The sequence below is a fragment of the Gordionus sp. m RMFG-2023 genome, chromosome 1 (assembly GCF_954871325.1).
Source record: "Gordionus sp. m RMFG-2023 chromosome 1, tfGorSpeb1-WG-v2, whole genome shotgun sequence".
Taxonomy (NCBI): domain Eukaryota; kingdom Metazoa; phylum Nematomorpha; class Gordioida; order Chordodea; family Parachordodidae; genus Gordionus; species Gordionus sp. m RMFG-2023.
Window position 1 is genome coordinate 80,906,537 of NC_088775.1, and position 13,006 is coordinate 80,919,542.

Genomic DNA, 13,006 nt, shown 5'->3' on the forward strand with positions numbered 1-13,006 from the left:
TCATTTTTAAAAAGAATAGCGAAGCTTTATATACGATCTAATTGAAGTTATTCGGAAAAACAATCTTGTCTTCTTATTAAAGTTTATAAATTGTTTTTCAATTTGCACGAATTAAATTGAAATGAATTGTCCGCGTTGCTATATATATATATATATATATATAATAAACTATAAATTTTAGCTACTTTCTAAAAACATATTGTATTGACTTTTTTAACTTTTATTTAAAAATAATTTCCATATAAAATTTTAATATTTGGATTTGATTCACGGGAAATTATTTCCATAATTTAAATTTCAATACCCTTTTCTTCATTACTAGTGTTAATCATCCTACAAATTAAAAAATATTTCATAAAATTGGTGATGATATTCTATCGAGTTATATTTATACATAAAATATAATCTTTACTTATTTCGTTTTGGTGTTGTTAGTTTTTATTTATCTACCTTAATATAAGTTATAAATTTTCCACCTAATTTCGATTATCATTATAATTAAAATATGGCGGGAAAAAATAAGGAAATTAATACAAAAATCTCGAAAAAAATAAGATTTATACTGTAATATGTAAAATTTAAAACATTAATATTAAAAAGAATCTCAGAATAAAGTATCTATTAAAAATGTCAAAAATATATAGAGTACAAGATACAAAAAGATCATGTATCTTTTATATTAGATACAAGTATTCGCGGTACTGCCCAACTCTGAGATTCGTTTAAATAAATTTTTAATGCTCCGATAATTTTATTTCAATATTAATAAAAATTACTGTCGTAGTTTTATATATGAATTTATATTAATTTTTGCATATCAACCAAAATAAATAAGGTTGATTGGATTATAATTACCATAGAAGAACACGTGATATTAATATATTTTTTTTTGTGTTCGAATAAAATTGTATATTATTACTTTTTTCTTTCTTATAAAAAATTGATTATTAATAAAATATTATAATAAAAGTAGCGTGTTGTTACGAAATAACTGTGAAATTCTTAGAAGAAATTCTAGTTGAGTTAGTTGTCCTTAAATTGTAATTTAAGTGTAGGAAGGGATTTCGAGTAAGGGTATATATTTTTTTTCTTAGGTTTTTCAGTTATTGACCGTGACTACAGGATATTATATACCAAAATATTCGTTTTTATAAGGTAAAAACCATATTTTTATTTTACATTTTGTATCTCTCCTCAGGACACAAAATCATATTTTTATTGTTTAAATTATTTTTAGAATTTTAATTAATAAAATAGTTTAAAAAAAATTTTTTTTTTAGATTAGTTCGATAAACACCCAATCTTTATAAAATAATATAATTTTCTGTAATAACGTAATTTTAGAGTAAAGTAAATTTGTAATATGAGATATGGTTGTATATTTCGATAAGTATCCTAAGCATGGTTTTATTAATAAAGTTGCCATTCTTAAGGGTATGGGTTATAAAATTGTGTATCAGAACATTAATGAATTGGATATAGGCCATCATTTAATTACATTAGGATTAATAGTAATTATATATTTAATTTATATTATTTTGAAATTTTTATTTGGAAAATGTACTTTGGTTGCGACCAAAGTATATGGTAATTGGAAAAGAGACACTCCAGTGTCGGCTGATTGTTGGAAAAAAATTTCGGTCTTGGAAAGTAATTTAAATGTGGTTTTAAATGAAATCAAGAACGGCAGACCAGAAATGGTAGAAAATTTGGAATGTAATGACCATGATTGTTTGGATATTGTGGAGAGATCTGTAGTTATTCTCCGAGAATTGGAAGAAATAAAAGAAGTAATTAAGGTTATATATCAAGATATAAAACTGGTTATTTCGAATAGTATTGGTAATAAAGGCCAAAATGTGGTCCGACGGGGTCAGATGGGAAAAATATCTCCGATGGAAAAAATATCTCCGATGGAAAAAATGGTTTCTCCAGGAATAAAAAGATCTTTGAAGATTTGAAATGTACCCGCTGTGGGTATAGGGGCCACAAGTTAAAGACCTGTGTGGTCAAAGAACAAAATTTTCGTGAGGGTTTTCCGTTAAGGAAATCGACACTAGAAAATTCTAATGTTAAAAAAATTTCTGGTTCCAACATAAATAAATTGGAGGTTCCACAATCGAATTATGGTAAATCCCGTTTGTGTTTTAAGTGTAACAAACCGGGACATGTAGCCATAAACTGTACCGAAAATTGACTATATGATTGCAAGTGTAATCATATAATAAGTAGGAGATCGGGAGGTATAAATAGTAATAAATTAAATAACCATACTGAAATGAGATATGATTCTCATAAAAGCCGCCTTTTAACAGAAATTTTTTTTTATCCTGATGATAAAAATAAAAATAATGAAAATTCTAATAATTTTAGATGGGGGAAATATCCTAAGGGTATTGTTAAATATTCCATAAGAGGGATGTTAATACTTTCGAATGGGAAAGATATCCCCGTGATATTGTTTAAAAAAAATGAATATTATTAAAGAATCGCTAAATTCCGAGTTGAATTTATGTTCAAATGTGAATTCTCATGAAACTGATGTTTCAGATGAGATAAATATTGATCAGTCAATTAAAATATATGAAATTTTAATGAATGATATTCGAACCTTGTCCTTGTCCGAGAGTTACTGTAAGAGTTGACTCGAGGGAGATTGACACGTAGTTCGACACAGGGGCTAGCATTTCAATAATGTCTAGGAAAAATTATTATAAGTATTGGCCTGGGGGTAAACTTGAAAAAGAGGCTATGTGCGTCAGGCAATTTGATGGGTCGGAAGTTGCCGTTTTGGGAAAGGCCAAATTGGGGGTTAATATTAATGATGTAATCTTTTTCCTGGATTTATGGGTGGTGAAGGAAAGTGTGGAAACCATCATGGGATGGAGTTGGATTGTTCAGTTGGGTCCCTTTAATAATTTTTGGAATATTTTTGAAATACCAGAGGCTACAAATGAGACTAAGAACATGAGAATGGCTACTAATGTTCGAGATTTTGGGATTTAGAAGGGACGGATTCAACTGTAAAAGAAGGGAATTCAACCTGTAATTCTGAGATGTATATACGTTCCACTGAATTAATAGTTGGGGACAACAGTAAAACCCAGGGAGTAATCGGGGTGAAAGTGATTTAATATATATAATTTGGGAAAAGTAATGGGAAAGATACTCTTAATATGCACCAAAAGTATTCCGTGGTTATGAGGAGTTGCGGAGTAAATGTTATGTAAATATAGAATAAACGGGAATTAAAATGTACGTGAACTGTTGGTATTCTTTTTGTTTTGGTTTATTCATTATTACACGATGGTAGTGAGGTTTGCTGATAAATTGCAAGTTTATTGGTTTAAATTCTTTCATGTTTGTAATGGCAAAAGTTGGTATCCAGGTTACCATTTGTTAGTCATAAATAAGAGTTGGAATATAATGTAAGATTAAAATGGAAAATTGATGTATCTTATATTGTTAATGGTTAAAAGGGAATCATGTATTAAGTTAGAGAAACCTTTTTGATATATTACATATTTGTGGTTATTTTTCATCTTTGGCAGGCCACAAGAAGAAAATGAAAAGGGAGAAATATTTTTGTTGTAATGCGAGATAAGAGCGTGCACGTGTTTTTTTTAAATTATATAATTGTAATGTTTATTTAGTAATAAATAAAAAGTGGAATAAAAGTTGGATTTGCGGTGGAAGGTTTGTGTAAAAGGGAGATAAAAACATCTTTTTTGTATGTTTTTTTTATGTGTTATAAGATGAGAAATAATTTTTTTTGGTTGGCAAGTGCGGTGTATTTTATTTTTTTAAATCTTTTTCTCCCCTTTTTAAATTATATTTTTAATATTCCTAGTTTGTTTTTGTTATCATTGCCAGGCAGCGAGAAGAGACGTTCCATAATGTAATTAATGTTTATGGAGAGAGTATGGCATAAGTTGTTGGATTATTTTTTTCCCCAAAATTGTAATTTGAAAATTATATTTAAAAAAAAAGAAGTTTTGTACTGAATTTATTCTTTCTATAATCACGAAAAAAAATTTTTTTTTTGTGTCGTTTCAAGTATCCAAATTAACAAATCACAATCACCTGATGACCATCGAGATGACATACATAGGACGTAAGACAAATGAAGATCAAACCTTTGCACGCTATGAATATGATAGGATAGGGAACTCGTATTAGCAGATGTATATGATATCCCTATAGCATACCTTTGTAGGACCATGAATAATTAGTATTCCATTGATGTTATGAGAATTCATATTAGCCAAGTACTATCCTAACAAGTTATATGATGATGTCCATATTAGTGGGGTCGCTAGGAGGGGGTGCGCAGGGGCTCGAGCCCCCTGAAAAATTTGAATAGCCTCCTGAAGCAAAATTATTTTTAAAAATTGCTCCTTAATATCCTCTTGAACTAAAAATAAATTTTTTTAATTGCCTCCTGAACGATTTCTTTTATAATTCTATTGAGTAATATATAGATTTAATTTGATGTCCTCACTACGTCATCGTGACGTCATGTCGTCGTACATCATGTCATCCGTACGTATTTATTTTTTATTCGTTGATTTTATTTATTTATTTTATACAAACAGATGATCCTATAACTTAAATTTTCTATTAAATTAATATATTTAAAGAAACTAAACTAAGTATTAAGAGGTATCAAAAATTGTTCAAAAGGAATGAAGATTTTCAAGAGCGATATGTTCACAGATCAGTATTTTCTCAAATTCAAGAAGCTAAATTAACAGATTATTTAATTAAAGGATAAAGATTATTCTCAGGATTATGCCCTAAACAAGTATTTTAATTCTTAATTTTATATCATACAAATTTTCTTTAAAATGAATTTTGTTAAAACAATAAACCTGAGAACAAATTAATATAATTTTTTTAATTATTAAATTCATTATATGTTAATGAAACATCTTTATTAATATTAAAATACTTTAAGTAAGAATTTAACATAAGCATTAGAATGATGTGTAATTATGTGTGTGTGATATATATTTAAATGAAATGATGCTGCCATGTTTATATTAATTATAAAATGATTTATATTCATTGATTAAGCATTAAATTATATCATGCATTAAAGCATAATTAGGTTCTTACCTATACATTAAAGATTTAATTATGTATGATATATTTTAAATCATTTTAGCAGAAGATTGTATATATTAATTCTAAAATAAATTCAGAATAAAATTTACGAATTAGGATTTTAACGAGATTGCCTTAATATATAAATAATTTAATATCTTATGTTTAAATGTAGGTTAGAGTTTTAGCATATCAAATGGCTAAGAAGTGTAGTTTAAAAGTACCAATATCTTGGGAAATTACTCAGTCAGCTGGTGAAGACTGGTTTGGAGCATTTATTAAAAGAAATCCAACAATATCTTTGAGAGCACCAGAGGCCACAAGTATAGCCAGGGCCACCAATTTCAATATGAAAATGGTTGAATTATTTTTTAATAATTATTTGACTGTTTCATGGTAAAATAACTTTCTCCCAGGTGATATATATAATATGGATGAAAATGGTAAATTAAATATATATTTGATAGCAAATTTAATACTTTCATAGGATTAACAACAGTTCAATTTTGTCGCTTTTTCCATCAAAAATACAACAAGGATTTGCTCTTAATTTTATCAAATACATAATAATTAATCCTCATTATTTTTTAAAAAAATTATCCTAAATTTATATGTCAATAAAAAAAAATATCTTAAAAAATATATAAATAATTTGCATATTAGTTTCATTAGTGTTTAATGGCATTTTTGTAATTTAAATAGATAGCATTTTTTTTACTTAACATAAAAATATATATCCCTTATCAAATTCTTTGACAAATAATTTCGGAAATGCAAGACATACATTAAATTTATCTGTAAAACAACAATAACCCTATATAATAAACAACAATTTATTTTTTAGATATAATTTTAATTGATCATTTTGAGATTATATTTATTTTCCAAAATCTAAAAAAATCCCATAATCAATAATAATAATATTTCAGGAATTATTATATTCGAACTATTATACTCAAACTTTTATTTTCTTTAAAACTAATAAAAATTAACAACTGAAAAACTGATTTCCAATAATAATAATATTTCAATACATGAAAAAAATCAATAATATTTTAATAATAATAAATAAACAAACATATGCCTAGAACACCTCCTTTATTTTTAAGAGGCATTCTCAGGACACTAATTCAAAATCTTTAAAAAAAAAACTATTATTCTTTGTAATATATCAATTTTCATATTGTTGTTGACACCATTAATTGATCGTGTCGTATTGTTCATCATTTTTTTATCGTCGAGTGGTCTTTAGCAATTTCGTTAGTACATCATTTCATAATGGATCATTTGCTTTGCATCATCTAAAGTTATCGTATTATAGATCACTAAGTTGGCAGTTAAATGATTGGCTGCATCCGAACTTGAAAGTTGATTATCGCGTCATTGTGGATAGTTTGTCTTATTATCGCTTATTCTGAATCATTGGTGTAATATTCTTGCAATCATTATAAATAGAATTTTCCTCAGTCATAATCAACGATTATATTTTTTCCTTGAAACAAAATAATCTATCTTTCAATTTCCATTTATTTTTATTATTAATTTAAAATAATTAATATATTTTACCATTTCAATTTTTCACAAACCTACCCCCTTTTTAATCGACTCACGAACTTTTTTTTGAAAAAAATGTACTTTACCATTTTTCAATTTTACTAACAAACTCCCTTATTAACTTTTCTTATTTATTCCAACTTATATTTAATTATTATTTTCACAATAAACAATTAATTTGATAAACAAATAACATTTTTTAATCCACTCACCACCCTCATTATTTATTTCAAAACATATACTTTCCAAACCTCTTTAAATCAACTTTTATCTCTTGCTGCATACATTTCACTTTTTCAATAATAATCCATAAGTTGTTTAAATTTATTTTTTTCTTATCAACTCTTTTATTTCTCGGTGCATATGTTAATATATAAATTAGCTTCTTTCTACCAAATAAATTGATTTCTTATCTCAACATTCTATCAATTTAAATAGTTAACACAATTTACATTACTATAAAATAATTTCCCTCTTCAACTTTTCCTTTTATCTCTCAACTGTTTTTTTTAACACAAGAAAAAAAACTATTAACCACGATATGCTTCACTTCACCAAGAACAAATATTTAATAAAACAAAAGATGACCTGCAATATACATTTTTGTTAAACCAAACGAATTATCAACATATTCAGTTATATGTATCTCATATACTAAGATTATTCTTACTTTTACCTTTACATACTTCTAACTATTCAATTATATATATACATATAACATCCATTTTATTCAGCTTAATTTCCTTCCATGAACCCTATTGAACAAATATTATAATAATCATAACTCGAAATGGACTAAGCCATCCATATTCCTTTTACCCCACCAATCTTATAATACAATTTAACACACTTACCAAAATAATTAAAAATACCTATATCTGTATATATCCAATTTCACTTCTAATTTTCTCTACTTCTTTCCCGTGGACTAAGCGACCCATATCTCTTTTACCACACCAATTTTATAAAACTCTTCAAAATTTACCTCCTTCTACCACACTTTCAATCCTAATTTTTTTTTCTTATTAATTTCGCTGGTATAATCTCTAACACCGGATATTTATCTCTTTCAAACTTTCTTTCCTCCGACTGATTAATATCCAAATATTTTTTTGTATGCTCAAATTTTTTCCTTACTAATTTCACCGGAAAATTTTGTGATGCAGGTAATTTCTCCCTCTCTAAATTGGAGTCTTTATAAATTTCATCACCACTAATATAACTATCCTCCAACCCCGATTCCCTTGAAATCAACCTTTTGTTTACCTCAAAATTAAAATTTTCATCACTTGTTTCCAAAATATTATCCATTTCTACATCAACAGGCATATTATCAATATCCAAATCAACATTTTCCTCAATTCCTGAATCATACATTTTACCTATAGGATTTTTATTATTCACATAATCAGGTTCCTCCTGATCCATTTTTCCATTTATAATTACTTCCTCCTTCTGAATTTCCTCAGAATTATTTCTCAAATTTTTAATTTCATCAATTTTTAATATTTCAATTTCCGAAATTCCATTTATTTCATTATCACAAATTTCCTGATTATCATTTTCCATATTTTCCACTTTAATATTCTCCAAAATTTCAATTTCCACCAATTCATTTTCCTGATTTTTAATATCTACCTCCTTTACAGATGTTTCCAATACTTCAATATTTTTATCATCCTTTTTCCCTTGAAATATATTCAAAAATTTACTTTCTAATCCAAATTTCGATATCCAATTCCATCCCAAAATCGCACCAACCTCTTCTTTTATTATCCACAAATCCAAAAATTGTACTACTCCTTTAACTAACACTGGTAAATTCATTTCCCTAAAACCGAAATTACAGTTCCATTTAACTGTTTAATTATCATTTTCTCATTTATTAATTGCTCATTCGGCCATAAATTTGAAAATTCCTTATACCCCATTACCGATATAGTTGCCCCCGTATCTAACAACATTATAATTTCCTTATTTCCCACATTAATTTTCACGCGCGGACATTCATCATAATTAATATCTTTTTTCATCGAAACTGGCATAACACAAATTTGTATATTCGCCCTGGGCCACTCATTCCCCTTATTTTTCATCACTAATTCATTACTATTTTTCTTTTCTTCAATTCCCAAATTATTTTCAATATTTAGTACATTCCCTAATAATAAAATTTTTCCCTTGTCTACTGGGTTTTCCGATGTAACCCCACATATTAATTCCTGTCCACCATATAGTCATGTGACGGGACAATCTCTCGCATAATGCCCAATGTTACGACATTTGAAACATGTTACGTCTTCTACATTCCTTTTTTCATAGGCATTTTTTCCCCCATTTTTTATATATTCTACCACCGGAAACGCTTTAGGTTCTCCTTGTTGATTCTTAAAACATTTATCCTGAGTATGCCCAAAATTTCCACAATTTCCACAAGCTTTTTGAATTTCATTCACCAATTTATACGCAGGAACATAACATTCCTCAGTTTTATGCCCTTTATTTCCACACCTTTTACAAATTATAGTTAACACATTTGGATTTCTCCTTTCATTACATCCTCTACTTATATGTCCAAATTTTCCACAATTATAACACATTTTATTTTCATTATCCTCATTCCGATATACTCCTTTTCCTTCATTCTTCTTTTAAAATTATTCTATTTTAATTTTCATTTCTGTCATTTCTGTTCTCAACATCTCTTTTTCCTTTTTAATCAATTCCAATTTTTCCATTTTCTTCCTTTCTTCCATTTCTTTTTTTTCTATCTCTTTCCTTTCATTTTCCCATTCTTCCCTCATTTCTCTTCTCATTTCTCTTCTCATTTCTTCAATATTAATCTCCTTTTTTTTATGTTCCATTTTTCCATTTTCCTTTTTTTTTTTCATTTTCTCCAATTTTTCCATTTTCTCTTTTTTCAGACTCTCTAACGAAATCTGTTTTATTAATATCAATTTCACATACATTTTTTTCAGAATCTCTGACGATATCTGTTTTTAATATTTCCTTTTTTTCATTTTCATTTTTCACCATATATATTTCATTAAATAAATTTTCAATATTCCTCTTAAATTCTTCAATTTTTTTTATTTTTCTCCCTTTCTACTTGCTCTAACACTCTTACTCGATTTATATCTTTATTTCCATTTCTTTTCTTATACCAAAAATATATTATAACCCATAATATAAAAACCAATAATATTCCAAAATACAATATTAACGGCTCAACATTTTTGACCTCAAAATAATTGTTGGTCTTAATATTTTTGCGATTTATCATTTCCTTAAAATTATTTTTACTTTAAACTCTTAATTTTCAAATTTAAAATTCTTTAACTCTACAATAGACTTATCAATAACTTTATCAAAAAAATTTTAATTGACTTAAATGTTAAAATATACAATATCGAAATTATTACGAAAATCCCTAATATACAATAATACATAAAATTTTAACAAAAATATAAACTTTTACCTTATTTTTACGAATTTCCTTTTTCCTTTTTATAAATCTTTGGCCTGTTTCGTAATAGTAGTCATTGTTGTTCCGAATTAATTATTTTTTTATACAGGTATCTTTTAAATTGGAGGCACCACTTTTGAGATTATATTTATTTTCCGAAATCTAAAAAAATCCCATAATCAATAATAATAATATTTCAGGAATTATTATATTCGAACTATTATACTCAAACTTTTATTTTCTTTAAAACTAATAAAAATTAACAACTGAAAAACTGATTTCCAATAATAATAATATTTCAATACATGAAAAAAATCAATAATATTTTAATAATAATAAATAAACAAACATATGCCTAGAACAGATCATATTTCAAAAAGGTATAAGAGTTGGTTATTTTTATTTTATTTGTCATGATTCTCTAATAAGTGGTTGCCCAGGCCTCCCCAGTTTCCCTTAATACGGAATTTACATGTTTTTTTACATATTAGACTCATTGGTAAATCAGATATTTCCCGTTCATGTGATGATATTAAAAATTTAACTATCACTGAGGCGGGAAAAAATTTTCAAAATTATAATGGGTAGGACTGAGCTTGAACCTCAAAATTAATATTAGCTTGCCCCTGACTTGGGAATATCTTTTACAAATTATTAAGGGTTGAGCTGGGCTTGATAAAATTTTTAAAAATTATAAGATCTTGGATGCTTCCTAAAATTGTGAGCTTGAACCTGGCATGACATTTATCGTAAAAAATAAATAAAAATCTCATTTCCCGTCATTTTTGACGGGCTTTCTACTAGTTTATAAAAAGTAAGTAGATAAATAGTTTATAATCCTTTATAATATATAATTATTTATAAAATATTAGGTAAAATGCCACTTTTACAGACCTATTTGACAGTTATATAATATATTACAGTTAATAATTTTAAAATTTTAATAATAAATGGTTTTGATAATAAATATAAGTAACAATTTGCATTCATATATTTAACGCTATCTATTTATTAAATATATTATTAAAATTAAACTTCTTATTATTCATCCCACAATGGATGTTAGATATCTTTTCTTCTCTTTTTTTTAACGTGTTATTAGGAAAGCTATTTTTTTCTTCTTTGAAAAACAGTTGTGAGTTAAATTTTTAATACAAATATATTTTTGTTATTATTATAATCTACTATTATTTTAAGATATAATATACCAACTAGAGGTGGTGCGACAATAATATATAAAATCTTTACTTTCATCATATCACTCTGGTTCTTATTTTATAGTTACAAAATGTTTCATTTCTAATATGGCATCCTTGCCGTGTAAATAACTCAAAACTTCAATATATTTGCATAATTTCTTCTAAAGATTTTTACTGTTTTTGTATTATCAATTTATCTAACATAATAAATTCTGATATGGGTTACCATCGTGAGTGTCATGGCTATGACTGCAAATTAACCAGCATCTATTATTTATGTGACTATTTAATTTAAGATTATTACTATAGCTGCTGAGAGCATATGATTGCATAGATAAGCATGGTCAACTGAACTGTGTAGTCGTTTATATATCATTAAAAATGAAAATCTTTTAAAAATTTAATATCTCACAAAAATTTTCTCGATTACTTATCTAGCTTCCATCATGTAATCCTAGAGGAAGCTCTAGCCACCATATATTTTTATGATTTGGATTGGTCGTTTATATTTTATTCTTCAAGAATTGTTGATTTGGTTAGGCCAATAAATTTTTCCTTATTGGTCCATTCTATAAAACATTGTCTAAAATGTAACAGAGAGTTATATCAATTTCATGACCTTTAGTCAATGTAACTTGCTAGAATTATATAACCTTATGTGGTTTTAAAAAACTATTATCAATTGAGGCATATGTATGAATTAATTAACCTTTTTTATCACTTGTAATTTTTTACGCAAAATTTTTTTATATCAGCAATAGAAAATATTTTATACTGTAATAAATAGATTTTGTATTAAAAAATATTATTTTTAGAAATGTATTGTATTGTTTCAATTATTTGTATGCTAGTTTATTTTGTATGCAAAATATTATAAAATACAAAATATGAAATTCAGAATAATTGTCTAGAGTTAGCATATTTTAAAAATGTAAAATATATTAATATAAAATCCGGCCGAAGGCCTGGCAAAAGCGGGCCAAAGGCCAGCAAATTAAGGGTATGGGGACGAAGCCCCTCATAATTTTTTTTTTAACTGAGCCCAATGAGATTGTAAAGGCTAGCGACGCCCCTGGTCCATATAGCATACCCTTGTAGGACCATGAATATTCATTATTCTAGTGATGTCTCGAATAATCAAGAGGCATAGTAAAAAAAAAATTTCTCATATTTGCGTAACATCATCTATTCTCTATAGTAAATATGATATATATTTTTTTATATATAGGCATGCCACTGGCCCATAAAGGGGTGGCATGTCGTAATTTTATATATGAATATATATTAATTTTTGCATATCAACCAAAATAAATAAGGTTGATTGGATTATAATTACCATAGAAGAACACGTGATTATATTTTTTTTTGTTGGTTCGAATAAAATTGTAGATTATTACTTTTTTCTTTCTTATAAAAAATTGATTATTAAGAAATCATATTAATAAAATATTATAATAAAAGTATAGTGTTGTTACGAAATAATTGTTCTTAAATTCTTAGAAGAGATTCTAGTTGAGTTGTCCTTAAATTGTAATTTAAGTGTAGGAAGGGATCGAGTAAGGGTATATATTTTTTCTTAGCTTTTTCAGTTACTTCCCACCCCTTCTCCCATACAATATGTCTGGTGACATTATTGATATATATGTGTAGCTGGCTAGTAAAAAGAGCGACGATCTGACAA

General features: G+C 26.6%; 1 protein-coding gene across 1 annotated transcript; it reads right to left on the minus strand.

Moving 5' to 3' along the window:
• Positions 1-8,897: 8,897 nt before the first annotated feature.
• LOC135930798 (DNA-binding protein HEXBP-like) lies at positions 8,898-9,260 on the minus strand. The gene has a single exon (XM_065467587.1). The coding sequence runs from the start codon at positions 9,258-9,260 to the stop codon at positions 8,898-8,900; it is 363 nt and encodes a 120-aa protein (XP_065323659.1).
• Positions 9,261-13,006: the final 3,746 nt, after the last annotated feature.